The 26,989-nt window shown below is 42.2% G+C and overlaps 2 protein-coding genes across 3 annotated transcripts in view; one reads left to right on the top strand and one right to left on the bottom strand.

Annotated features, from left to right (window-relative positions):
• The first annotated feature begins 1,581 nt into the window (after positions 1-1,581).
• On the top strand, positions 1,582-7,806 carry eef1a1b (eukaryotic translation elongation factor 1 alpha 1b). The gene is made up of 8 exons (XM_066660967.1): positions 1,582-1,717; positions 3,437-3,618; positions 3,764-3,943; positions 4,074-4,370; positions 4,819-4,969; positions 5,683-5,939; positions 6,129-6,363; positions 6,491-7,806. The coding sequence occupies exons 2-8, from the start codon at positions 3,475-3,477 to the stop codon at positions 6,613-6,615; spliced, it is 1,389 nt and encodes a 462-aa protein (XP_066517064.1). The 5' UTR covers positions 1,582-1,717; positions 3,437-3,474; the 3' UTR covers positions 6,616-7,806.
• A 3,485-nt stretch (positions 7,807-11,291) lies between these two features.
• The window catches only part of kcnq5b (potassium voltage-gated channel, KQT-like subfamily, member 5b), a 120,990-nt gene continuing 105,292 nt past the window's right edge, over positions 11,292-26,989 (bottom strand). The window contains exons 10-14 of one of the 2 annotated variants that reach the window (XM_066657706.1): positions 24,664-24,884; positions 19,200-19,311; positions 13,789-13,920; positions 13,489-13,615; positions 11,292-13,273 (exon numbers count right to left, since the gene is read on the bottom strand). In XM_066657706.1, coding sequence (XP_066513803.1) covers positions 12,266-13,273; positions 13,489-13,615; positions 13,789-13,920; positions 19,200-19,311; positions 24,664-24,884 — 1,600 coding nt within the window. In that variant the 3' untranslated portion in view covers positions 11,292-12,265. The remainder of the gene's footprint in view (positions 13,274-13,488; positions 13,616-13,788; positions 13,921-19,199; positions 19,312-24,663; positions 24,885-26,989) is intronic. The other variant, XM_066657713.1, reaches the window with a different exon arrangement.

Genomic DNA, 26,989 nt, shown 5'->3' with positions numbered 1-26,989 from the left:
AGTCACTTCACAGACATTTTGCAAAGCTCTCCCGTCACATACTTGTACTTAGCAAGGCTAGCACTGCATCTCAAAGTCAGGCTCAACAACTACATTACTGTACAAATGTCAGACCACCAGAAAACATGACCAACTTCTAAGAGTGAATAAAAAAATCTAAATTAAAATTCATTCATTCATTCATTCATTATCTGTAACCGCTTATCCAATTCAGGGTCAAGGTGGGTCCAGAACCTACCCAGTAAACATTTAGCCGTTGATTCAACGTTGAAATAACGTAATGACTGCCGTCTAATCAACGTTCTCTTAAGGTTGAAAATGAAAGTTGAAAAGACGTACAAACACAGACATTGAAAAGACGACTATTAGACGTATTTTGGACGCCCAGGGACGTTCCTTGTTTACTGGGTACCTGGAATAATTGGGCGCAAGGCGGGAATACACCCTGTAGGGGGCGCCAGTCCTTCACAGGGTCTGAACCTTTTAATGTTATTAAATTAATTAATTAATAAAATAATCCTATTATATAATAACATACTGAGACACGAGAATTTCTTCTTCGTAAATCAAAATCTCATGAATAATACTATTTCCAGTCACTACACAGTCACACAGTTACAAATCAAGGTTATTTATAGGAAATCTTACCCTTTTTTTTTTTGTAGTAATAAACTCTCCACAGCCCAGGGCTTGTAGACTTTATACCTGGCATTGGATATGGTCAAATAGGCTTGTGTTCTTTCCATACTTTTCTACGGCTCCATATTTACTGTTCAAGCTGTTCCCACAGCAGCTGCTCTTATGTTTTAAGATTAGGTGCACCATAATTTGCTCAATCTGTTCATTATAAGGTGGTGTCTACAAACTTTTGGACCTAGATTTTAGAAACAGTAAATCATTACTTGGACACATTACTGCCTGATACAGAGAAGGGGAATAAAGAACCCAATTACTACTACTGATAATAATAATAATAATACCAGGTCAACACCAGGTCTTCTCTTTACATCAAGCTAAAAGTCCCTAAAACATACACTTCCAACGACTACTCTTTATTTCAGTCTGCGCATGCTCATAGCTGGAACGCACTTTAAACTGGAATCTTTTATTTCAATTTCTAATTTTAAGAATCGCATTAAGGAGATTTGTATTGATTCTTGCACCTGCTTTAACACTAATTGAAAGTTTGTTTCGAAAAGACGACTGTTAGACGTATTTTGGACGTCCATTGACGTTATTAATTGGTCCCGAAATAAATTACTTGTATAAAACGCGTTTTGGACGTCCACTGACGTTATCGATTGGTCACCACTTAACTAACTTATTAAGATGGATTTTGGACGTCCATTGACGTTTAAAATATGTCTTTGACGGACAGACTTCTTTTAGACCTATTTTGAACGTCCAGGGACGTTCCTTGTTTACTGGGTATGTACTGTATGTATGTGCTATACTACTATACTGCCATTGTAAATAGTAAATAAGAAGTTGTTCTTAATGACTTGGCTGGTTAAATTAAAGGTTACCTAAAAATAAAATAAATACATAACAATACAATTCTTGTGCAACACCGCCACTTGATGGAGGGCGGCGGTACCGCAGAGACATTCTCCCCCTGGAAGCTGGATGTTGTGACATCAGCGGCATCCAAGCCAGCAGTAGCCGGGAGAAGAGCATCGCGTTTGGGTTGCTCCAGGCCTTCAGCCCCGCGCTCAAGGTCAGACCAAATATAATCATGGAATAATGTTTCAGTGTAGTGACAGAGCGTTTTATAGTTCTTCCTGTTATTAACGTTGTTGTTATTAGTCTCTCCTGCTCCGTTATGTATCTGTGTGTTTATGTGAAGGGGAGGTGATGGATGTGGCGATGCTGGGATGCAGGTTTCATCACCGAAAAATTTGAATCAGAAAAACAGCCCTACAATTACGTAGACAAAACGTATTTTCTGATAATTTGTTTTTGTCGGGGCTTATGTTGTTGTGTGCGCGCGCGGCGCATTGCAGATCGCACGCTCTCTGTCATGTGATGCACGCGATTCATACATGAGCAAAGGCCGCCAATTGCATAAGCGTCTAACCGCGCTGCCACAGGCCGTTAATGGGAGTACACGGGGAACAGCGACTGACCACACGGGTCTGCGCACTCTTTAATGTCGGGTTTACTTCTGAAATACCAGAAAAACGCCCCCAAACGCCTGTAAACAAGCACTTGGCGGTTCTGTTAACTGAGGGGATTTGCCGCAGAGGGCATGTGGTCTGTTCTGATATGTTGACACCCAGACAATTTTATTCCTGAATAAAAACGTCCAAAGCATGTAGATTCATCGGCTGGATAATGTGCTGATCTGAAAACGACTGGCCTGGTCTGGAATTAAGAAAATGTAATACAATTAAAAGTTTAATGAACCAAGAAATGCTTTCCAACACTAATTTAGTTGTTATCCCTACTCCCAGCACACCAGACAAATGATCTCTGAATGTTTGAAAATCAAAATAATTTTAGGGACATTATTACTGATGTATGTGAGGCTTATTTACATTAATATAGAGCAGAAAAATATGTGTCCAGTTTCCTTAAGAAACTGACAGAATTTGCCAATTACCTAGACATTTTCAGGCTCACAGAGAATAATTTATTCTAATGTTTTTGTTTGAGACTGAGTACAAGAGGCTACTCTTTTTGTCTAATGGATGAGTGTTGTAGTCTAGCTGAGATGTATTATTTTCACTCTGTGCTGGTGTCAGGCTACAAGTTTGGCTAGAGCTACTGGACCATGTTTAATATTAACTACTGGATAGTGGTGGTAATCTAGAAATGAAGTTCAGTCTACAGATAAATTGTTGGCAAATACAGTGTGTGTGTGTGTGTTCACTGTATCTAAGTAATGATGTTCTGTATAATCCCTAGGGAGACAATTAAGTGGCTGAGCAAAGCTCTGATGAACCGAGTTTGTTTTTACACAAACTGTAAATATGGTTAATATACATGTAATATGTGGTACCCTACAGTGCAATTATTTTGTATGCGGTACATTTTAAACAACATGTTATTTTCTTAGATATTTTTACCTTTAGAAATGTTATTACTATTATTATTGACCTTTCACAGACCTTACTACTACTACTATTATTACTGTTATTAAAATATATCATATTTCATTTACTGTACAAAATGGCCAGAGTTCCTAATTTATTAACTGAAGTAAAGGAAATGAGACTCCCAAAAACTGTGCAAGACCTGGTAGACCACCCAAATTGTCACCATTGGACAAACAGCCCTTTTTAGCTTCTGTTGAGTTGAAAAAGTAATTCAAAAACCATGTGTAAAATAGAATTACACTCTGATGATACTCTATGGACTTTAACAACATTTTCTTTACTCACCTTATAAATAAGTGATGTGTGTAGTTAATTATTCAGTGTGTGTCCTGCTGTAGGTTTCATTGCCCTGCTGTAATCCAGTAAAGACAAAGCCATGGGAAAGGAGAAACTGCATATCAACATAGTGGTCATTGGCCATGTGGACTCAGGAAAGTCCACCACCACTGGACACCTCATCTACAAATGTGGCGGCATCGACAAGAGGACGATTGAGAAGTTTGAGAAAGAGGCAGCTGAGGTGAGACACTTTAGGAAAAAGTGCCTAGATTAGCACTTAGCATCTTATGCTAAGTACAAATCCATTCGTTGTTAGGCTGTAGATTTAATTCACTTTTTCACAAGCCATAGCTTTTGAATGGTAACTGATTATTCCTTCAACTTAGATGGGCAAAGGTTCCTTTAAGTACGCATGGGTTCTGGATAAGCTAAAAGCTGAGAGAGAGAGGGGCATCACTATTGATATCTCTCTCTGGAAGTTTGAGACCAGCAAATACTACGTCACCATCATCGATGCTCCTGGACACAGAGACTTCATCAAGAACATGATCACTGGTACTTCTCAGGTCAGTCACAACATGCAGGTTACACAAATCCTCTGTCATTGTGGAGATGTGCTAGTGAATGTATAACTGCTTTAATCTAACATTTAGCATTCATGCTAATAAGAGAACCTCTGGAACTTTCTGTGCCCAGGCCGACTGCGCTGTGTTAATCGTAGCAGCAGGTGTGGGTGAGTTTGAAGCTGGAATCTCAAAGAATGGACAGACTAGAGAACACGCTCTACTGGCTTACACCCTTGGGGTCAAGCAGCTGATCGTGGGGGTGAACAAGATGGACTCCACTGAGCCCAACTACAGCCAGAAACGCTACGAGGAGATCGTGAAGGAAGTCAGCACCTATATTAAAAAGATTGGCTATAACCCTGAGACCGTGGCCTTCGTCCCCATCTCCGGCTGGAACGGAGACAACATGCTGGAGGCCAGCCCTAATGTTCGTGAAATTAGGCTTTTTATGGTTTACACTTGGAATTGTATTTTGAGTTGGATTATGTGTATATGCAAATCATGGATTTACCAGCTGTGTATCATCACTGAATTAAGTGCGGTTGCGATATTATACGTCATCTCGTGTTCTGTTGCTAGGCACAGAACACGAGTGGTCTCTTTCTTTAGAAAAAGTAGTTTCAGGCCTGCTGTTGAGCACAAAGATTTAGTGTCATGAAAACATGGCTCCCTATTTACGGATGGAATATTCACAGCTGTGCCACCTGCTGGTTGTGTTAAGAATATTTATAATCCCCAGTTGGGACACATTTTTATCTCTATTTTCAGAATCTGTTTATTTAGATGATATTACTCCAATAGCCAGTGTCAGATTGGTGCTATTTCTAATGAAAATATTCTTCATTTTAAATGTATGGCTACATTTTTTTCCTCAGATGACCTGGTTTAAAGGCTGGAAGATAAATCGCAAAGATGGCAGTGTCTCAGGCACGACTCTGTTGGAAGCTCTGGACGCCATTCAACCTCCCACACGTCCAACAGACAAACCCCTGCGTCTGCCGCTACAAGATGTGTACAAGATTGGAGGTGAGACAGACAGAAGGTCAGAGAGATGTGCAGACAGATCTTAAAAATGCTGACCACTGGGTTGAACCTGGCCAGAAAAAGTTACTTCAACCTGTGAAACAATATTAATTAGTGGGGCATTTATGTTGCAACTTTGGTGCTGTTAACTTTTAGGTAAGACACTGCTTTGCTGGGCAAGGCAAGGCAGGTTTATTATAGAGAAGCTATGGCAATTCAAATTGCTTTTAACTGAAAAAAATCATTAGAACATTCCTGAGATCTAACACCTCAGAAAAGCTGTTGCACAGATAGTTACAATTAAAATACTGCAAGGTAAAACAATAAAACAGTAAATTATAATATAAAATACTATGCTGATATGTTTTACAAGGGAGTGTTTCATTTTTAAGATGGCACCACTGTGCTAACTTTTAAGAGAGTTGTGCTAAAACGGCTCTGTTGTGGTCAATTTAACCATCCTCTTTATATGAAATTACGCAAATACAAGCAGGGTGTAAATGTGACGTAATATGGCTACTATCACAATAAACTTGCATCACCATAAAGGAGTTATTAGTTCCCTTAGGCCTAAATTAAATAATTTATAATAACTCATTTGCAACTTTCGCTGGATGTTTTGCGGAATTGAGCAGTCATTATAAAAGCAGTGTTCTATTTTTAGACATAACACTGCTTGGCCTCTTGGACTGAAGTCATTTCCCTGTGTTACTCAGGTATTGGAACGGTTCCAGTTGGACGTGTTGAGACTGGCATCCTCAAACCTGGCCTTGTTGTGACTTTTGCCCCTGTGAACGTGACCACTGAGGTGAAATCTGTGGAGATGCACCACGAGGCCCTGTCCGAGGCCTTGCCTGGGGACAACGTGGGATTTAACGTGAAGAACGTGTCCGTTAAAGACATCCGGCGTGGAAATGTGGCGGGAGACAGCAAGAACGACCCTCCTCAGGAGGCAGCTAGCTTCACTGCACAGGTGAGGGGAAAGTAGTGTCCAGATGAGTCCCATATGAAGGCTTATGATTAATAATAACGAATCATATGTTTATCATCAACACAATAAACAGCGCAATATTATTAATAAAATGGCATGCACATCTAATTCCACCAAGAAATCTTTCTTTCTTCTGTCCATCTATTTAATATGTTCTGAATGTGTATGCAGGTCATCATCCTGAACCACCCTGGTCAGATCAGTGCTGGCTATGCCCCTGTGCTGGACTGCCACACCGCTCACATCGCCTGCAAATTCGCAGAGCTAAAGGAGAAGATTGACCGCCGCTCTGGGAAGAAGCTGGAGGACAATCCCAAATCGCTGAAGTCTGGAGATGCTGCCATCGTGGACATGGTCCCAGGAAAACCCATGTGTGTGGAGAGCTTTTCCGAGTACCCTCCTCTCGGTGAGTGGGCTCCAAACAGAAATTTCACATTTCTGTAAAAATTTAAGGTGGAAAAACCTATAAAACATGTGGAAATTCTTTAAGATGTCTTTCAATCTTATTTACGGAAATGCTGTTGTTTCTTAAGGGCGCTTTGCGGTGCGTGACATGCGTCAGACGGTGGCAGTGGGGGTCATTAAAGGTGTGGAGAAGAAGACCCCCACCTCGGGCAAGATCACCAAGTCCGCCCAGAAGGCCCAGAAGAACAAATGAATGTTGTGCAGGGCTGCGATCTCTCAAGCCAGCCACAGCAGAATCCACATCACCCATCCGCTCCTTAGCTCCATAGTCAAAGTCTGGCTAATTATCACAATGCATCGCAAGAGTAGAAGGAGGAAAAAAAATGTAATACACAACTGCTCTGACAATGATAATAATGATATACTGTACCATTGTATTTATGTTTGTTTTGTAGTTTCGAGTTTCTAGTCTAAACTGTTGTGTGTTCTGTATTGGATTGATATCAGCACCTTATAGATCAGTGAAGTGATGTGTCGTTCTGTAGTCAACATCATGTCCATATTAGGACTTCTAGGTTTTAGGATTCCTGAATGGGAATAGTTAATGCGATCTTTGCACTCTGTGGTAAACAAAAATGGTTCCGAACTTGATATATCTTGTTTTGGGCATATTTTCCCAGACATTGTCTCTGGGCTATGTGCTACGTCCATGCTACATGCTAAAATTCAAACATTTTAGCTGACTTAAAGCACTAAACAAAATCTCCAGCTATTTAAAGGCAACATGGTGGTTCTAGGGGAAGGCTTTTGTCTCTGGTTTGTTTACGTTCAGAAACTCCATGTGGAATGGTATGTTTGAGAAGAAAAACGACTGTTGTTTGTACGTGGCAAAGGTTTAACTTGTACGTTTTATTCACAGTTTGGATTACCACAGAACCTCATTTGTAACTCGATTTTGTTTGTAGCACTTTATTGTAGATCAGGGATTCCTAACACGGACATGAAGCCAACTACAAAATGGTGACCTGACTTTTGTGCTCTATTCTAGAAGTAGAAGATTCATCTCTTCCTAACTCTTCTGCTTAATGTGCAGTAGTTTGAGTCCTTCTCCTAGAATCTTAATCTGCCATGTAGCTAACGTTGCTAACGTGACCTAGCCTGCAACAGCTGTTAAAACCTCTGCTTGTCGTCGTAGTGTTTTTACAATGGTCTGTTTTAAACTGAGGTGACGTGGTGTAGCTTTAAAATCTCGACTCTCTGTCTATTTCTGGCTGCATGCATGAAGCTAATCTAGCTAGCGCACTTTACTGAGGCTCGGTCCCTAGCCCCCTTAGCACTTTGAGTAAGCATGAGCTTAATATTTGCACACGCACTCATGTACTTTAACATATGGATGTAACGCTCATGTAACGTGGGTTCACAAAGAACAATAAAAGACATTTTATCACTCTTTTGTTGTTGCTTATGGCTGTTGTCTTTTTCCTCTTTATCTCGTGTTTACATAACATGCTACATTCTGACTGTAAATGACGGTATCTACACAATACCTCAGTCCTAGCCTTGGGCAATTGATCTTGAACCATTGATTGATAATGGAGCTTGGAAGCCATTTTTTAAATAGTGTCATTCCCATACAAGAAACACAGGCTCTAAGCTACTTTGCTCTGTTGTTTGGTGTTGAGTAGAGGGGCAATACACTCTCACGAACAAAAGACGACAAGGATTCATTCCCTACTTGGGGAAGGACATGACACTACACCAACCACTGTGGCATAAAGATTAAAGATAATCCCCTTAACTGACAGGGAAAATGGAGGCTGGGGACTTGCTTTCAACACACTTCAAATACATGGCTAATTAACTTTTACATCCTGAAGTCAAGTGGAATGGTGAAAGATGAGGATGTGGTTTTTTACCCTCCACTAAAAGTTTCATAGTGCAGTTTCTGCAGTGCTGAACCCAGATTAGCAACAACAGAGGCTCTATTTTCCCTATTACAGCTCAGTGGAGCATCACAGTGATTATGAAATTGTAATTTTAAGGAGAAATTACTACCTAGCGGGGTGGCACGGTGGCGCAGCAAGTAGTGTCGCAGTCACACAGCTCCAGGGGCCTGGAGGTTGTGGGTTCGATTCCAGCTCCGGGTGACTGTCTGTGAGGAGTTGGTGTGTTCTCCCCGTGTCCGCGTGGGTTTCCTCCGGGTGCTCCGGTTTCCTCCCACAGTCCAAAAACACATGCTGCAGGTGGATTGGCGACTCGAAAGTGTCCGTGTGTGTGTATGTGTTGCCCTGTGAAGGACTGGCGTCCCCTCCAGGGTGTATTCCCGCCTTGCGCCCGATGATTCCAGGTAGGCTCTGGACCCCCCGCGACCCTAAATTGGATAAGCGGTTACAGATAATGGATGGAATTACTACCTAGTGTTGCTTTAATTCTATTTTTTCCCTGCTATTTTTGTTCCACTGATTAAGATTAAAAGTTGATTTCCTTCTCCAATAAATAGATACAAGGTTGTGATTGACATTAAAAAATGCAAGCCCAGACAAAAATGGAATTCTATCCTCTACTCAGTATTTAATTGGTTTTATCAAAACTGTACATTGTTGAGCAGCAAAGGCGTCCATCAATGTGTCCGGCACTTATTGTATCTGAAGAAAAAAATAACATCATGATGTAATGGAACAGTTAAAAGTTGTAAAAAAAAAAAAACAAACCCAAAAAGATCCGTTATTCTAATTACAGACAGCAAAACTACTCCAAGCGACCCAACTCTGCCTAAAGTAAACAAAAAGTAAATAAAATAAACATTAAAATTGTATTGTTTGAGTTGTTATTATTATTACTATTATTTTAAACCACTAGCCTCGTATCTCTCCCTTTTACATCCTTTGGTTGTTGAAAACTGTAAAAGTTCCTTTATCAGAAATTCATAGTAACACCCTGTATGAACACCACGTGTACTAGAACATATCAGCCACATTTGAAAAATCTTATAATACATTCATAAAGATTCTCTATAGATACAGCTCATTTTTTAGAACCGTTAGTAGACATTTTGTATCATGTCCGGCAATGCCATGGGTCATAAATCCTGGTACACATGCCATTCATCCAAGGTGCCTCAATATTCACTTTTACAGTCGACAGCTTGTCACTCTATTTTCATTCAACAGAGATACATGTTATGAAGAAGTCTTTCAAGTTTGCATGGTACAAACAAATACAGATGAACCTCACAGAGGCTGGACATTCTGTTCTAGTTCAAATGCAATGCCGATATTAACTGGTTCATATGTACAGTATAATACTTATCAAGCCAAACTCAGAGATCCAGGGCCTGGACTACAGTAATATCATCACTACATGATGCATCTCTGTAGGGTTGGAAACATGTGATTCATGCTGTTGTATTTAACACTATTTCTATCTTTGAATGAGTCTGATCATTCCCATTCGATTATGAATCTACAGCTTCTCTTCTTAATCATCTGTGTATGGATTTGGTGAGAAAACCATGATGCATGCAGAGATATGTCCTCATGTGTGGATCAAGTGTATGAAATACAACACTTCCTATGAGTCCTGCATTCATAGCATATTACAGACACTTTCTGTATTATAATTCAGCCCATACACCTAGGGGTGGGCGGTATCCCCATTTCTCATACTGTCATACAGTCTCTAAACATCATGGTATTATGGTATTACCCTTGGGTGGGGGGTGCACAGTGGGACTGCATGAGCCTCATATCTGAGTGTGGGTCGAATGAAGGGTGTTTCAGCACTGTGCAGTTCTACTCAGCACAGCCTGTGAGTGCACACAGATACACGTGTTGAGGATACACGTTTCTGAGAGAGCAAATTTCAGCGACTGGTGCTGGAGGAACAGAAAAGTAATAAAACAAAATGAGCTAAATAAGACAGGCTCTACACTAATTAGAAGCACGACTGGCCAGCTACCAGGCACTTGTGGTTTACACCACAGCAGATGATATTCCAACGAACTGAGGCTCAAATCACACATAGGATAAAGTCTCATACCTATGAGCACTATGTGAAGTGTCTCCTGAGTATTTTGTCTGTTTTCAGCTTCATTGCTCTCTCTTTTAACCCAAAGTCAGCGCTTAACTCACTGCTGCGGTGGGCTACTGGGCTTGTGTTTTTTCCCCACCCTTTTTCAGAATGTGACATCAGCAGTCAGAGAGCTCCCACAGCACCCCCTCCTAGTGGCCGAGAACAGAAATTTAACACAGCACTCACACATCATAAATACCACCCTCATTTTGAGATACCGTCTACATTTTTAAATACCGTGGTAAACGGTATTATCTTTTTACCACCCAACCCTAATAACACCTTATAACACCTGACAAAAGTCTAATTAAGTAGATACAATAACATGCATAACGTGCAAGAGAATAGAATTTCATTAAGTCAGACTTCATAAAACATTACAATAGCTGCCTATAACCACACTGTAAACAGTCTGAATGATATGACTGGATTTTGTAGTTCAGTGTATCATTTCTATGTTAAAGACATAAATGTGAATTTGTCACTATTATAATGCATTACAAAGTCTGAATTAATGAAGCCTTACACTCCAGTTTTAAACTGTGATATACATGTATTTATAACTACTTAGGACCTTATAACTCAGGCTTAGGCCATGCATTATATGTATATATAAATATATATATATATTGTAAAATTATATAACATTATTATATATGATGGTATTTATTTAATATATTATTTTGTATCATACATACAGGACTCCTAAGAAGTGCCATCAAAATACTTTCAATTCTTTAAAGTTAATTACCACTAAACAGTTGAAATTTTTTTTTTCAAAAATGGAACAAATTTAAAAACTGAAACTACAGCCCCCTGCCCAATTCACCCCCCCCCCTCCCACCCAACCCAACCACATCTCATTTTTTCCAAAATAAAATACTTCAAAATAAGACAAAGCTTACATATCAAGCTTTGCATCATTCATTAAAATGTGTTGCTTAAGCAGACATGCTAACATGGCTAACAGTGAAAGAAAGCTTACATCTGTCATGACGCTAGGCTGAAAAATCAAGGACCTTAGCCCTGAATTATGTATGCAGTACTGCAGTCAGAGACCACTGTTAAGTTAATAGTTTAAAAAATAATGTTCCGGAGACATCTGAGGAGATGAATCCAACCACACAGCAAGTTCTCCCGTGTTAAATCAACACTATTAGTGTTAACGTAATGCTAAGAGTGCTAAATTATTACACTAACAGTGTTGATTTAACACTGGGTGTGTTCATGGGTGAATTAGCTGTGCATGTAAACCTGGTAGATCAGTCCACATTAGAGACACAGTACTTGAAGTTATTTTATCCTGGAGAAACACAACAAAATCTAGTGCCACTCTTGATCCAGATCGGAGACAATCTACGGTGTTTCTGTTTTCTCTGTTTTATCTGATGAGATAACAAAATGGGTCAGAAAGCATTAGGAGTTGGTCAAGTAGCTGTTACTGATTAAAACAAATGGGAAAATCTGAATTAAACCATGTAAACGGTTTATTTTCTCTGAGCAATGGACTGGCCACTTGAGAGCCCAGACCTGATAATCGCTGATTGTGGAGCTGGAGAGACAGTAAATGCCAAAAATCTAAGACTGATCATCGGAGGTGTGAAATATTAGCCCCGCAGACTGCTGTGAAATACTGGAAGCTAAATGGAAGCTGTAATAAAGGCAACCTCTAAAAACAATAGGGTGATCTCTGATCCTTGCACAGATCTGCACATCATCTCAAATCAAACTCAGGAGCTTTTTTCAGTGTAGCATGATGCTAACTGCTGAGCAGATGCTTTCATTCACCATTAGCTGCATTAGCATTTCTGACTTCACTTGAGTCTGTCAAGTCATTTTAGTCGGACGTGCGACATACTGAAGGGCTCAGTGCTGGCCGTGCTGGTCAGGCTTAGGTTCTCTCCTGCTGCTGTGGTCCTCAGGAGCTCTGAGGAGTATGTAACGTCAGCTGGAGGCTGGGACAGGTAGTTGAACCCCGAGCGCGTCTGCAGCGAGTTCTCTATGTCATTGTCGCCGATGAAGAGGTCAGCTTCTCCCCAGCCCCCTCCAGAATCCTGGCTGCTGCTGGCTGAAAGACTCCCTTGTCCATCCACTTCTGTAGCGTCCACCAGGTCCTGGACTGAGTGGGACTTCTCTGGTGATTGATCCCCATTGCCTGGAGAAAGAGCAGCCAAGGGGTACATCTCCATCTCCAGGCTCATTTGTCTCCTCCACGAGGCATCTTCCTTGGCACTGGGTCTACTTTTCTGCTGCAGTCTGCCCAACGCTGGCTCTCCGAGGGCCAAATCCGGCTGGGGGCTGGCTATATACGAAGGAGGATAGTCATTGGGTGGGCTGGAGAGAGGTGGGCTGGAGCTGCTGTTGGGGGTCAACAGCGGCAACTGAAGCCTGGCAGATGCCGATGACAAGGGAGGTGCAGGTCGAGGGAGCAGGCCAATATTGGGAAGATGCATCCCGCTAGGGTGGATGTTGTTGGGCAAGAGGTTGTGAGGTGGACTGCCACCAATGGGTGGAGCATCAGGAGTGGGAGTAGGTGGAGGATGGAGAGGGGAAGGGCAAAAAGGTGGTGCGGAATTTGGGATGCTTCCACCAGGAGGAGATCCAGAAGAGTTGTTGAGGTTGAGCTCGTTCTGGGTCAGGATGAGCTGGAGACCTCGGGGCAGGTGGGAGCTGCTGGAGCGGCCGAAGTCCCTGCCGAAGGAAGAGCTCTGGCAGTCGGCCGTCTGCTCCAGCTCGAACAGCGGGAGGGAAGAGAGGTTGATAGCAGTGGAGGAGCCCTTCCGCAAGACCTGCCGGTAGATATCCAACAAGGAGTCCAGCTTGGATTCAATGGACTGGACCTGCACAGGAGACATGGACAGAGCTTACAGCCTGAAGCAAAGAGTAATTACTGAGTTACCCACCAGGTCTGCTACCTAGATATCCAAGGTAAGAGTCTGAAAGTAATGACCTCGATACCTTCCTGCCTGTGCTGTCTCAAGGGTCAGCGCCTCAGGAGGCAGCTTTTGAATTTCCCTGATAACCAAATCATGTTTGAGACAATGGTTCCACTCACCTGCCTCTCCACCTTACACACTCTGCCCAGCATGCTAACATCTTCCAGCAGATCTCCATCCGCCAGCATCTTCTCCCTCAGCTTCTTATCCATTGGAACCTGCCCCTTCCCCAGAATCTGATCCACCCTGACAAGCACAGATGATAAGCAATGATAAGCAATTATCATTAAAATAGAAATGATTTAACAGATAAATAAATGATAAATAACAAGAAATGTTATCATAGTTATATTGTATCTATACACATATATCTTCTATATATATGGGTCTGTTTTATTGACAGATGAAGCTTGCAGTACCTGGTCTGGAGGCTTTTAATGCGACACAGCATGTCCAGATGTCCAGCTGAGTACTGCTCAATCACATCCTTCACATCATATGGGCGCAAGGTCTCCTTAAACTTCTTCTTTGCCACGTGGAACTTCATAATCCTTAGACATGAAGAAATAGGACTGTCAGGGTGGTGTGATGAGTAGATTCAGGGAGGCGGACACACTCGCTACAACACGGAATTTTAATAAAGAAATAACAAAACAAACGAACTAGACGAGAAACACGAAATAACATTAACGAGCAGGAAACAGGGCAAGCTAGAGATCACACCTTACAAAACACAAACGAGAAACACTACGAAGAAACGTGAGCGTGAAACAAACACAATGAAACCATGAAACAAACAAAGAGATGAACAAACTCAAAATGACCGATACCAGGAAGTGAGGGAAGAGGGCTTAAATACATGAACTAACTAGACACACCTGTCATGGATAACAAGAGAAACGATGACAAAAGAGGCGGAGGTAAGAGTGAAACGAGGGCGGAGCTAGGAATGACAACAAACAGACAGCCACATGGAAGAGGAAAACAAACCAGAAAGTGTCAAGGTGTGACAGACGCCCCCCCCAAGACGCGCAACTCCCGGAGCGCGAAAAACGAGACTCTCCAGGAGCTGGCGCAGGAGGGGGCCAGAAGAAACAAGACAAACTAGAAAAGACTCAGAATGGAAAAAGGGAACAAGGAACTAGACTTTAAACGGACATCGGACAGGACTAGAGAGAAGAGACGGAGAATAGGCAGGAGAAAACACACGTGACTGGACCTTGGGCTGAGACAAAACAGGAGCAGATACACGTGACTGGACAGAGGACTGAAGAAGACTAACAGGGAATTTGACATGAGACTGGACAAAGGGTTTAACTGGGAACTGGACATGAGGCAAGGGAACAGGGACCATGACATTAACAAGGACTGAGACGAACACGGTGACAGGGACCGGAACAGAAACAAAAACAGACAAAGGCACAGGGACAAGGACAGAGACAGGAACCAGAACAGGAACAGAAACAGGAACGAAAACAACTGGGTGGTACCCAGGACTGGCATGTGTCTGTGAGACTGTCCAAGGTGCCAGCCTGGGTACAGTTCTGGGAATTGACCCTGAAGTCCTTGGGGCCGGAGCCACAGTCACAGGCTTAGAAACGGCCGGAGCCACAGTCACTGGCTTAGAAGCGGCCGGAGCCACAGTCACAGTCTTAGAAACGGCCGGAGCCACAGTCACTGGCTTAGAAACGGCCTTAGCCAAAGTCACTGGAGTAGAAACGGCCGATGCCACAGTCTCAGGGGTAGAAACGGCCGTGGCCACAGTCTCGGAGATAGGGGCAGCTGAGGGAGCCGTACTCACGGAGACTGGAGACCCTGCGACGACGTCCACGGAGACAGGGGAACCTGCAGTGACGTCCGAGGAGGCAGGCGGAACTGCGCCGACGTCCACGGAGGCAGACGGAACTGCGACGACGTCCACGGAGGCAGACGGAACTGCGACGACGTCCACGGAGGCAGACGGAACTGCGACGACGTACACGGAGGCAGACGGAACTGCGACGACGTCCACGGAGGCAGACGGAACTGCGACGACGTCCACGGAGGCAGACGGAACTGCGACGACATCGTCCACGGAGGCAGACGGAACTGCGACGACGTCATCCAAGGAGTCAGGAGGATGTGCGACGACGTCCACGAAGGCAGAGGAATCTGCGACGTCGTCCACGGAAACAGAAGAGGCGGGCGTCGCTCTCATGAAGACAGGAGAGGCGCGCGCCGCCTTCAAGGAGAGCTCCAGGAGTGCCATGAGGCCTGTAAGCTTCTCCTGAATGTCAGGAGTGGACGCAGAGCGGTGCTTGGGAACTGGTGTCCTATCGACGACGTCCACGGAGGCAGAAGAATCTGCGACGTCATCCATGGAGAGAGGCGCGGCCGGAGGCACCGCGCTCATGGAGACAGGCGCGGCCGTAGGCATTGCTCTCATGGAGACAGGCGCGGCCGTAGGCACCGCGCTCAGGGAGACAGGTGCGGCCGGAGGTGCCGCGGGCACGAAGACAGGTGCGGCCGAAGGTGCCGCGGGCACGGAGAGAGGCGCTACCGGAAGTGCCGCTCTTACAGGAACCGGAGTTGACACGCCCAGCAATGCAGGTGCTCGTGCTGCTCGCCGAGCACGCGTTTTGGATTTAACGGGTTTGGGCGCACTCTCGAGGGACTTTAAACTTAGGTCCTCCGGAGATGCGCCCCTGTTAGCCTCATTTCCCATGTCCTGTGATCTGAGGCTAACAGCCCTTGTATATAACGCCCCCCCAAAAATCTCCCCGGACCTGAGGGGGTAATTATCTGGAGCTGGGTTTACAGCCTGTTCTCTCCTCCGGCTCCGTCGATTCCCGCTGGAGGAATCACTCGATTCATGAATCGAGTCTTCTGTTTGTGGGAAATGAACCGCACCGGAGATGAGCTGCAGCCGTTGACTCCACTCCGAAGCCGCCCTTAACGCCTCCTCCACGGGATCTCTGGGGAAAGGAGTCCGGCGAATTACACCTCTCCTAAAGGGGTAGTCCGTGTTAGCTGTGTCCATCTTTTGATCGGTCATTCTGTCAGGGTGGTGTGATAAGTAGATTCAGGGAGGCGGACACACTCGCTACAACACGGAATTTTAATAAAGAAATAACAAAACAAACGAACTAGACGAGAAACACGAAATAACATTAACGAGCAGGAAACAGGGCAAGCTAGAGATCACACCTTACAAAACACAAACGAGAAACACTACGAAGAAACGTGAGCGTGAAACAAACACAATGAAACCATGAAACAAACAAAGAGATGAACAAACTCAAAATGACCGATACCAGGAAGTGAGGGAAGAGGGCTTAAATACATGAACTAACTAGACACACCTGACACGGATAACAAGGGAAACGATGACAAAAGAGGCGGAGGTAAGAGTGAAACGAGGGCGGAGCTAGGAATGACAACAAACAGACAGCCACATGGAAGAGGAAAACAAACCAGAAAGTGTCAAGGTGTGACAAGGACATACACTGTAAACCCTAGTAAGTTAAGTTTACTCTAATTATTTGAAGTAATTAGTTTCCTCAAATGGATTATGTTTTGAATGTTTGTTTTTTCAGTAATTTGAAATAATAACTGCTTGTGGTTTCGGTTTAACTACATACGTTGAAAGTAGTTAAAAGTAGTATTGACATTTATTCATTCATTATCTGTAAGCACTTATCCAGTTCAGGGTCACGGTGGGTCCAGAGCCTACCTGGAATCATTGGGCGCAAGGCGGGAATACACCCTGGAGGGGGCGCCAGTCCTTCACAGGGCAACACACACACTCACTCACACCTACGGACACTTTTGAGTCGCCAATCCACCTACCAACGGGTGTTTTTGGAACGTGGGAGGAAACTGGAGCACCCGGAGGAAACCCACATGGACACAGGGAGAACACACCACACTCCTCACAGACAGTCACCCGGAGGAAACCCACGTGGACACAGGAAGAACACACCAAACTCATCACAGACAGTCACCCGGAGGAAATCCACGCAGACACAGGGAGAACACACCACACTCCTCACAGACAGTCAGTCAAAGCGGAAATCAAACCCACAAAAAATGTCCAAAATGTCGTAAATACAGATTTTGTAATAACTGTGTACTTATATAATAATAACAAATACACTGAAACTGCAGCTCCTGATGATGTATTTACTGTTAATAATTATAGCAAAATTTCTGCCATTACTGTTGTATTTACATATATTTACATGTTGTAAATGATTATACTCTTGTGTAATTAAATGTATAAATGTAATACTGAAGTAAAGCCCAGAGTAAATTTAGACAAAAATGGTATAATAGGGTCATAATAGATGTTTATAATTCGAAAAAATATAGAATAATATCTGCACTGTATCGGCAGCTAATGGAAAGATAATGTGATACAACATTTGATGTTAAACAAAAATAAGAGAAAGAGTTGACTGTGAATATTTCTGAAGAAGAATGGTATCATCATGTAGTTGGAGAGAACATTGTAGGAAATATGTAATAAGATTTTTTGTCACTCCCAAAATTAGTAGTAAATTTATGTAAATCCAAACCTGTTGGAGCAGTAAATGTAAACCATTCTCAAGCCTTTTGGCTCTGTCTTTGCATTGAACAGTTTTGGGAGAGAGTCCAGTGTGTGTTCCCGCCTGGCGCCCAATGATTCCAGCTAGGCTCTGGACCCACCGCGACCCTGAACTGGATAAGTGGTTACAGATAATGAATGAATGAATGAATGAATGTGCTACTGTAAGCCACCTGTATGTGTAATTACACTATTGTTACATATATGTAGCTACACATTTACTACATATAATGATGATATGTTTCTGAGTTGGAGCTTGACACAAATTTGACATGAAAATATAACGACAGGCGTACTTTGATATTTGAGTCTGTAGGTGGCAGTAACGACCAATGAACTCAGGCATTGAAAATAAGATAGATAGATAGATAGATAAATAAATAAATAAAATAAGAATAATAACATAATATAATAATAAAAATAAATAAATTAGGTATGTATATATAAACATTACGATATTTTAATTTAAATCTGAGTCAAACTGTATGACTTTCATTAAAAATATAATTGTACGTAATCGCAAGCAACAAACTGCAGATCTGCTACACGGAGAAACCTCAGGCAATGCTGGAGATCTTTATATTGCCTTTCTTTCTCTCTCTCTCTCTCTCTCTCTGTCTCTCTCTCTCTCACACACACACACACACACACACACACCAACACCCTACAGCTTCTTCTAAAGCCCACAGATAAAAGCTGGAGGGGCTTGCATAGAGGTCTATCGATATACACTGAATACAAAATCCTAAGAGCTATATATATGTTTGGAGAACCAGTGGAACTTTGAACACAGCATTTCTGAGCAGCAGTGTTCTCTGGAGGTCAGTAAAACATCCACTGTCAGAAAATTCAGTACTGACACTGCAGAGAACCTACAAACTCTAAAATATAGTTTCCAGCGCTTTACTGTTAATGTGTTTTCCCTTATTTTATTTCCCTATAATTAACTCCTAACCTCCTCAATACAGCCACGACTAATCTTGGTTTACAAAAATACAAAACAACTGTTACATCACTTTGTTGTGACATCAAAACCAACAGACAAGAGCTGAGTGTAGAGAGTCAGACCAATTCAGAATACAAATCAGCCGTTAATGTAATTTATTTCATGCCTTGCTTTGTTATTATTATATAATAACAGTGTAATTACATAATTAGATCGAAAACGTAGCAAAGTGACCTCACGACAAACCTCAGCCACTAAGGCTTCAATCAAAATGTGCATGTGAAGTTGTCACAGTTTACCTGACCGCTCGGATGACCGATTTCACGGCTGGTTGCAGATCCTCGGCAGAAATCTCACAGTGACAGCATTTCTCATCGAAAGCTTCCTCTGCTCCTGTATTGGACTCACCTGCTTCTCACACACACACACACACACACACACACACCTCAGATCTCTCATAGCGTCAAACTCATTTAACCTTCCAATCATTCACTCATACAAGTGAGCTCAGATTACTGTTAAATGCTATCGTCTACTACATCACTTGGTAAAAAATAAAAAAAACTGTCCCACCTTAAACTGAGTGTGTCTATAACAATGTAATTGCAGAATAACAATGCATGTAATACCAATATAACTAAGGGTGATGAATTTGCAGTTACAGATAGATTTAAATAGTAGGGTTTACCATCTTTGCACAGTGAATTTCTCAGTAACAATGTAATTATATAGTAACAATGCACACAATAGCAATGTAACTACTGATGGTGAATTTGCAATTACAGATGATTACAGCACGGCCTATCATCACTTTATATCAAGTGGCTATATAATAATCTAATAACACAGTACCAATGTATGCTAAGGCTACTGGTTTGCTGTTACAGATGGATTGCATCAGTAGATCTTATCTTCAATGTACTTTGAGAGTCTCTATTACAATGTAATTACACGGTAACAATGCATGCTATAGTAATTTATGCTATACAAATGTTTTATACAAGTTATACAAGTTTTATACAATGATTTATACAAGTTATGCTTTCACAATATTTCTGTAACAGCACATCACCAGCTATTACATCATTGTTACAGGCATTGTTAACTTCTAACTACATAGTTATTACAGGCCAAACATAAAATGGGATGAAAAAGATAATAATAATGAAGCTGTATTGGGAGAATGAGCTGAACTGAATGGAAAGAGACGGTAGAAAATGTGGGAAACTAAACACCTATAATGTTAATGTTTCAAATCAGAGAATGAAGGCAAATAGCCCCATGTTGTTATTACAACCCGATCTAAAAAAGTTAATGAACGCATATCGCTAATAGTTACTATTCAATTCTGAATCCAGAGATGCTTATATTTCTATCATTAAATAAAAGCACATAGTCAGTCACCCAGAGCTATTCCAAATGATTATCAATTGCTATAGACGTAACTACATTACTTCAACAGTGAGGTGTGCTCCATTTGTAGCAGTAAAAGCTTCTTTCTATCTATGAATGCTTTAATGGATATATTGGAACATTGCTGTGAGATTTTGATGGCATGCAGACACCGGAGTTTGAGTGAGGTCATGTTGTGATGTTGGATGCTTCAAGTCCTGGATCACAGCCCAATACAGGGTTTATATCCTTCTTGTTGACAGCTGCCATTGAGCAAGGTCACTTCAAGCAGCCGCTCCAGAAGGTCCCAGGCAGCACGGTAAAAACACTTCTTTCGCACTATTGTAATGTCCTCTGTGCCCACCGATTAGAAGCGACTTTCAGAGCAGGTCATTAGGGGACAGTGGAGGGTTTGTGTGGGATGTCCACAATACCAGGGCAGCATTTTAAAAATATAACACATCCTGTGGATCTGGAAATCGATAGTAATCACAGGTCCCAGAGAGGATATAGACCTACAGCTTAAACTGAACCGCTACAGACCTCAGGAACCAATTTCATTTTTCATAAGCTTTAATAGTGTTAACAATAACAAACACAGATCTTGCAGTCTGACCTGGCATTTCCTCTGGGTTAAAGCCATGGCTTCGTACTTGCACTGGAGCAAAGTTGCAGTGATTGACCTTTTTTTATAGGAACTCACCATTATTTTATAAGACCCTGGCCCTAGATTATTGATTGAGACTCCTTGTAATAAGTGAATTCAGCTTCTTTAAAGTGGAGCCACTGTGGACACCTGTTCACACCTGTGAACACACAGCTAGTAAAATTTTATAGAAAAGTATGTAATGTAAAGAGACATCCTGGAGCAGCGGCACATGAGCTTTAGCTCATCATGCTTAATGCCAAATATCGCTGACCTGTAATAGGGAAAATAGAGACTGTGTATTTTCTACTCTGAGCTTAGCACTGCAGAAACTTCACTGTGTAACATTTGGAGGAGGGTAGACTGGAGAAGGAAAATGGGCTACGATCTTAAGACACTGGACTGAGGCTGTTATTAAGATTGTGTTTTGTCTGGTGAGCAAAACTACAATATATATAGAGTCCTGACAGTGTATAAAAACAAACTTGACCCTGCCCTATAGCAGGAGAGATGCTGGAATAAAGGGAATAATAAACTGACACCACATCAGGGGTCATTTAACAGAGCCATGCCTCACTGACCCCACCACCATTCCATGCTACACATTTCTGATTGAATCCATTAACATATGGCCTGATTTATGGGAACTACCTGCAAAAATGTGAATTTGTTGGGACTCATTTGGACTTCTGCAGCAGGTCAGAGCACGTTTGGAAAATATTCACAAGAAATGTGCGTGATCTCCTGATATGGTGCATGAGATTTTGGGGGAAAAGCCTGGTGTCAAATACGACAGGCTTAGTCTGCTGAGTTATCTCCAAAATTCAAAATTCTCCAGGATTCATACAATGTGTACAAAATATAGCTCAGTTTCCATGGAGATACATGTGCATTTCTGACACCAAAACAGCAAACAGAAATTCAGCCTTGTACCTGCACCCAAAACTTTAAAAGAACCCTACTTCCATGTGTAGTTCATTTATTAGGACAATGCCGTGATGCACCACCAATTTTTTCTCTCTCATTCAAAGCCTCTATATTGGATCAGCTTGTGATATGGTCAGTGTGGCTACCATTAACTTCACAATACTCATTAATCTCCTGCACCTAATATAAAATGTAAACTGAATCAAATTATTTTGAGAGAGAAAAAAATTACAATTTTATGAGTAATGATAATTCTGATGTTTTTCACTTCGTAAGGGTGACTAAATGACAGTTTAATTGTTTATGACCACAGTAGATTGTTTGGTTAATGCAGAGGTAAACTAACCTGGACACAGCTATTCACACAGTATAACAGACATAATACTAGGCAAAGTGAAATTTTTATGAGGTGAGAAAGCTTTATCTAGTAGTTACTGCTGGTATTTCTATGAGGTGACCAGAAAAGTAAAACTCCTCAATTTTACATGGCAGTCTATAGCTGGCTATAGCTCTTAATTTACCCATTGAACAAGTCACTTTAGCCATCATCACAACCATTGGCGCACCTGATAGATTAGGCAGCAGCCACCACTGCCTAACCCTAACCCTAACAGAACTGCAAAGGCTAAAATGTTGTTAACCTTTAATGAAATAATTGTTTTTAGTTCTTGCTGTTTAAGTGGACACCCTCTCTCTCTGTTTTGACGGTGCCCCTGAGAATAAAGCAATGAATGGGAAGTGTAGGCTCGGTCTCGTCGGGACACCTGTAGAGACCATTCAGAACCATCTGTCCTTAAGGACACATTGCTAGCATCAAAAACCCTCATCAGCATCATCGTCATCCTCACTGTTACTGAATATCGGGGGTTAATTTTGCCACTGAGAAAAATCCATGTACTGCAAAAACCCATTTACATTAAACATATGTCTTTTACACTATTAGGCCATGAATCCACAGTTCTATTAAAGCTGCCATTAGAAAATCAGCTATTGTACAATGGGGGGTCGTTTTGGACTTCACCTTGATGAAAGTAACCTAAAACATTAGCTCTTCACAATAACCGATCATTTACTGAGTTCCGTTTGTGGCTTATACACCACAGACAGACGGAACTGCAGCCATAATGAAGGGTCACCTGTAATAACAGCTGTCCTGACCATTTTAACCAGAACAAAGTGTAGCAGTTGGCAGATGTTCTACAGCAAACACCAGGCCACAATTACAAAGGTAGTCAGTAGATTTTAGCTTTCTGTCCATATCATCACATAAGACTACCACCACATGCAGAATATTACAATAAGAACACCTCAATAAATGGTTTGTTACTGTGTAGTAATTAAGCCATAATGATTTTATAACATACACATACTTTTGCTGATAAAGCTCAGATCTTTGTTACTAAATTCACTACACTTTCAGCCCCAGAGAGACTGAGAAAAGCTCAATAAAGAAAGTTTCATCAGTAAATACTCAGACAAGGATTGTATTTAAAAAAACTAATTTTAAAAACATTGCTGTATGTTCCTCACATTTTTTTTCATTAATGAAATGTTTTGCACTTTGTCTGTGAATAAAAGCTAAATGGTGTAAAGGTGTAAGACTAATAAATGACTCATTATTTACTCACATAATTAACTCACAAGGAAATAAAAACAGTAACCTGCTCTGTCTGTTTGGTGTTGTCACAGCAATGAAGTTTGAAAAAGTGATTGTTAGGGAGTCGACTCTTCCTCACCATCAACTTTTACTTTGACTTAACAGCAGAAACTGTGCTGTGTCCTTTGTGCTGTGTGTAAATGATTTCTGACTGTGGTTCAGAGTCATCTGAGCAGCACTGAACAGAGAGCTTCTGCTTAAATTAAACATATGGCACTTTTCCATTGCATGGAACCTACATGACTCTACTCGCCTCAGCACGACTCTTTTGCTTTTCCACTGGCCAAATCTGGTCCTGGTCCCTAGAACCAGGTAAGTTTTCAGTCCCAGCTCGCTCTGGGTTCCAACCGTGCCGAGTAGGTACTAAAGGGTGACGTGTAAACCCTGCAGAGCGCTGACTGGCCAGAGGCATGTCAATCATCACGAATTGCAGAGCTCATTCAAATCCATCACAAACCGCCGCTTGTAATATCTTAGATTATAGCAGCTTTCACATATATTTTAATCTGACTCACAACGGCGAGGTGTTTTAAAGAGGTTTATATGCTCCTTGGGCCGATGGCCGATGAACATATCCAACGAAAGCTGAACATGCTTCAAGTAAAACTGATCTGTGAGAACTAGGGCATGGAGACGTGTTCAGTCCAAAAAACAACAACACGTGAATACACGAAGACTAAACAGCGCCTGACTTTACAGCTGCCGTTGTTGTGGTTTTCAAAGCTGATTCCTGTTAGAGATTGGGTTTTGTGATGTCATCGGCTCCTTTTTGCAGGGGGAGCTGTGTCAGCGGAAAAGCGACAAGCTTTATGTGTGCCAAGCCAAGTCGAGTCGTGTAGAGCCAGACCCATGCAGTGGAAAACCACCAATAGTTAGTGAAGGAGAGTAAAATCCCAAAGAATAATTTATTCAAGCATCTCGTATCGCTCGTATCAACTGCTGGATAATTAGTCATAGACATGAAACTCCTTCAGTCTAACTTCCAAACCTCTGTACCACGCCTTCTCAGGGGGAGGAGCCAAGACTCCAAACGGCTAAACACACCCTGCCTGAGATACGATCCTTAAAAACACTCCCTTTAAAAACTCCTGGATAATAACGCAACAACTCAACCCAGGCAGCCAATCAGGAGAGGCCTCACCATCAGTAGTAGAGCGTGATTGGCTCTTAAGCCGGAGGGAGGGTCTGAAGCGAGTACGGTCGTTAAAGCTCCAGCTCTTCTGGACCTTGGCCGGGCTGGACGCATCGGTGTTGATCTCAGCTCCAGGAGAGCGCCGGTCCGTCACAGAGGTCTGTCTGCCTTTAATGCTCTGACCACGAGGACTGGCCATCCTCACCCGGTCCTTGAAGCTCAGCTTCTGACTGATGAAGAGAGACAGAAAGAAATAGTTTGGATTTAATATGCTCTAGAAAACTGCCTCAGAATCATCATCTGAAACTAATAGTTTGTTGATTTGATAAAAATGCAATTTAATAACCAAGCAATATATTCAATTTTGACTAGATTATGTATGCTGAACAGAACACACACACACATCATCTCCCTCCGCTCTCATATGCCTGGAGGATGACCATCAGGGAGCGTCTCGCTCCACAGCCCTAGCATATGTCGGGTTCACTGTGGTCCGAATAGAATTACCCAGAATATGAGTGGGATGTTTCAGCTCAGTGACCTCCATTTCTCCAAATTGAACTTGGTGGTAATGTGTAATATTGTGTGAACTGTAATAACTCTGATCTCCACAGTGATCTTCCTCGTGTTCCATCTCACGCCCACCCTGAGACTGCCTCGGAGTTGATTTGAAGGGGTACTGGGGTTTGAACTGAGGTAAAATAACCCCAGTTCAATTGCATGGTTCTATATGAGCCATATTTGCATATTTGTATTTCAGTGCTCATAAAAATGACCTGACGACTCATTAGCATTACGCACAAGGCCATGAGTTTTCATACACTGAGGAGCCTATAAAAAAAGGGACATCAGCATGTGTTTAGCTGTAATTTAAAGTCTGGTGAAAGCAGGAGGGAGTGTCAGTGACACGTTCAATGCATTTACATGCAGATTTTTCAGGAGTTAGGTAGCAGTTGGATATCTGCCCAACAATCAACTCCCAGAAGGAGTATGACGTGATGTAAATTGAGATTTAACTGTATATAGATGTGTGTTCACAATTTGGCAAATAGAAGGTCACTGTTGCACTTTCTATCTATGTGTTATTACAGATTATTAATTATGTATAATGCATTTATATCCTAGCTAATAACCATTAATAAACAGATTATAAACAATTATAAGTGTCTTATTTTACAGTGGTAAAAGCTGTAATGATGTGTTATGCAGCCCATGTGTTGTTTACGTTACAGGAAATACGAGTTATTTGTGGACATGTGCATTCAGCACTATGTCATGTTTTCCATGGTTTGAGCCCTTAATCCTCCTCCAGAGAATAGTGCCCCTGCAGGCGTGGACACATTGCTGGTTTTCTGTATCTACTGCCTGTGCTCTGTTCTCATTGGCCGTTGATGTTACTTGTTCAGCCTTGAGTTGGTGAAGAGTTTATACCATGCCGAATAAAAAGAATCAAATGTTTGATATGCTTATCCAAGCAATCCAAGTGTGTTGTTTCCATGACAACTTGGCTAGTTACATAACTGCTGAAATACAGTAATCGACAGATCATTGGTGGTCGTATATATGCCCTCAATAATAACTTGGTTAGTGCGTTCCCTGGACGCATGAATTCAGGCGTCGCCCGGATGAAAGAAGGTGAAGGACTGCTGGGTTTGTGAGCGCCTGTGTTTCAGAAACTAGCAGTGTTTCAGTGAGTCATCAGCTGCCCTCTCATCTCAATAACGCCTGGCGTAACTATGCTAATTCCACTGGCGCTACATGGTTATGGCCCTTGTTGAACACTGAGTCACCAGGGGAACGAATGGCGACTCGTCAGGTGCAATAAAGGCATCAGGAGCCACATTACCTTGATGAAGGACCCTCGACCCTGTAACTCTTTCGCATCTTTAATGAGGCTTTTTGCACAAAGAGCCAACAGAGATAAATAGATGGATCCGGCCCATTCACGCCTCTGAATGCTCTTCCCTTCATCATTTCCCCAAATGACTCTGTTTGTTTGTCTCGGATACTATGATTTTCCAATTGGCCGAAAGCTATTACTTTCTCCCAGATTCTATTACCAACCATATGCTTATGATAAAGGGAACTCACGCAGCTGCCATCCTGGAAGTGGGTTTCAGATGCTCGCTAGCAGCCTCTATTAGTGTAATGGCGCTTGTATAACGGTGCTCTAGTGTCACTCTCGGGTTTGATGGGTCTTATTTCCTCTCGCTAACTGAAAGCAATGCCTCCACGGGAGTGAGACCCCGCGGAATCGAAACAATCCCGTAAAACAAGGCAGCATTAAATACTGAATATTTCTCACCAGTTTCAAGAGCAAATTGGATACGTTTTT

Source organism: Hoplias malabaricus, chromosome 2 (genome assembly GCF_029633855.1).
Source record: "Hoplias malabaricus isolate fHopMal1 chromosome 2, fHopMal1.hap1, whole genome shotgun sequence".
Taxonomy (NCBI): domain Eukaryota; kingdom Metazoa; phylum Chordata; class Actinopteri; order Characiformes; family Erythrinidae; genus Hoplias; species Hoplias malabaricus.
This window is presented reverse-complemented; position numbering and strand designations above follow the sequence as displayed.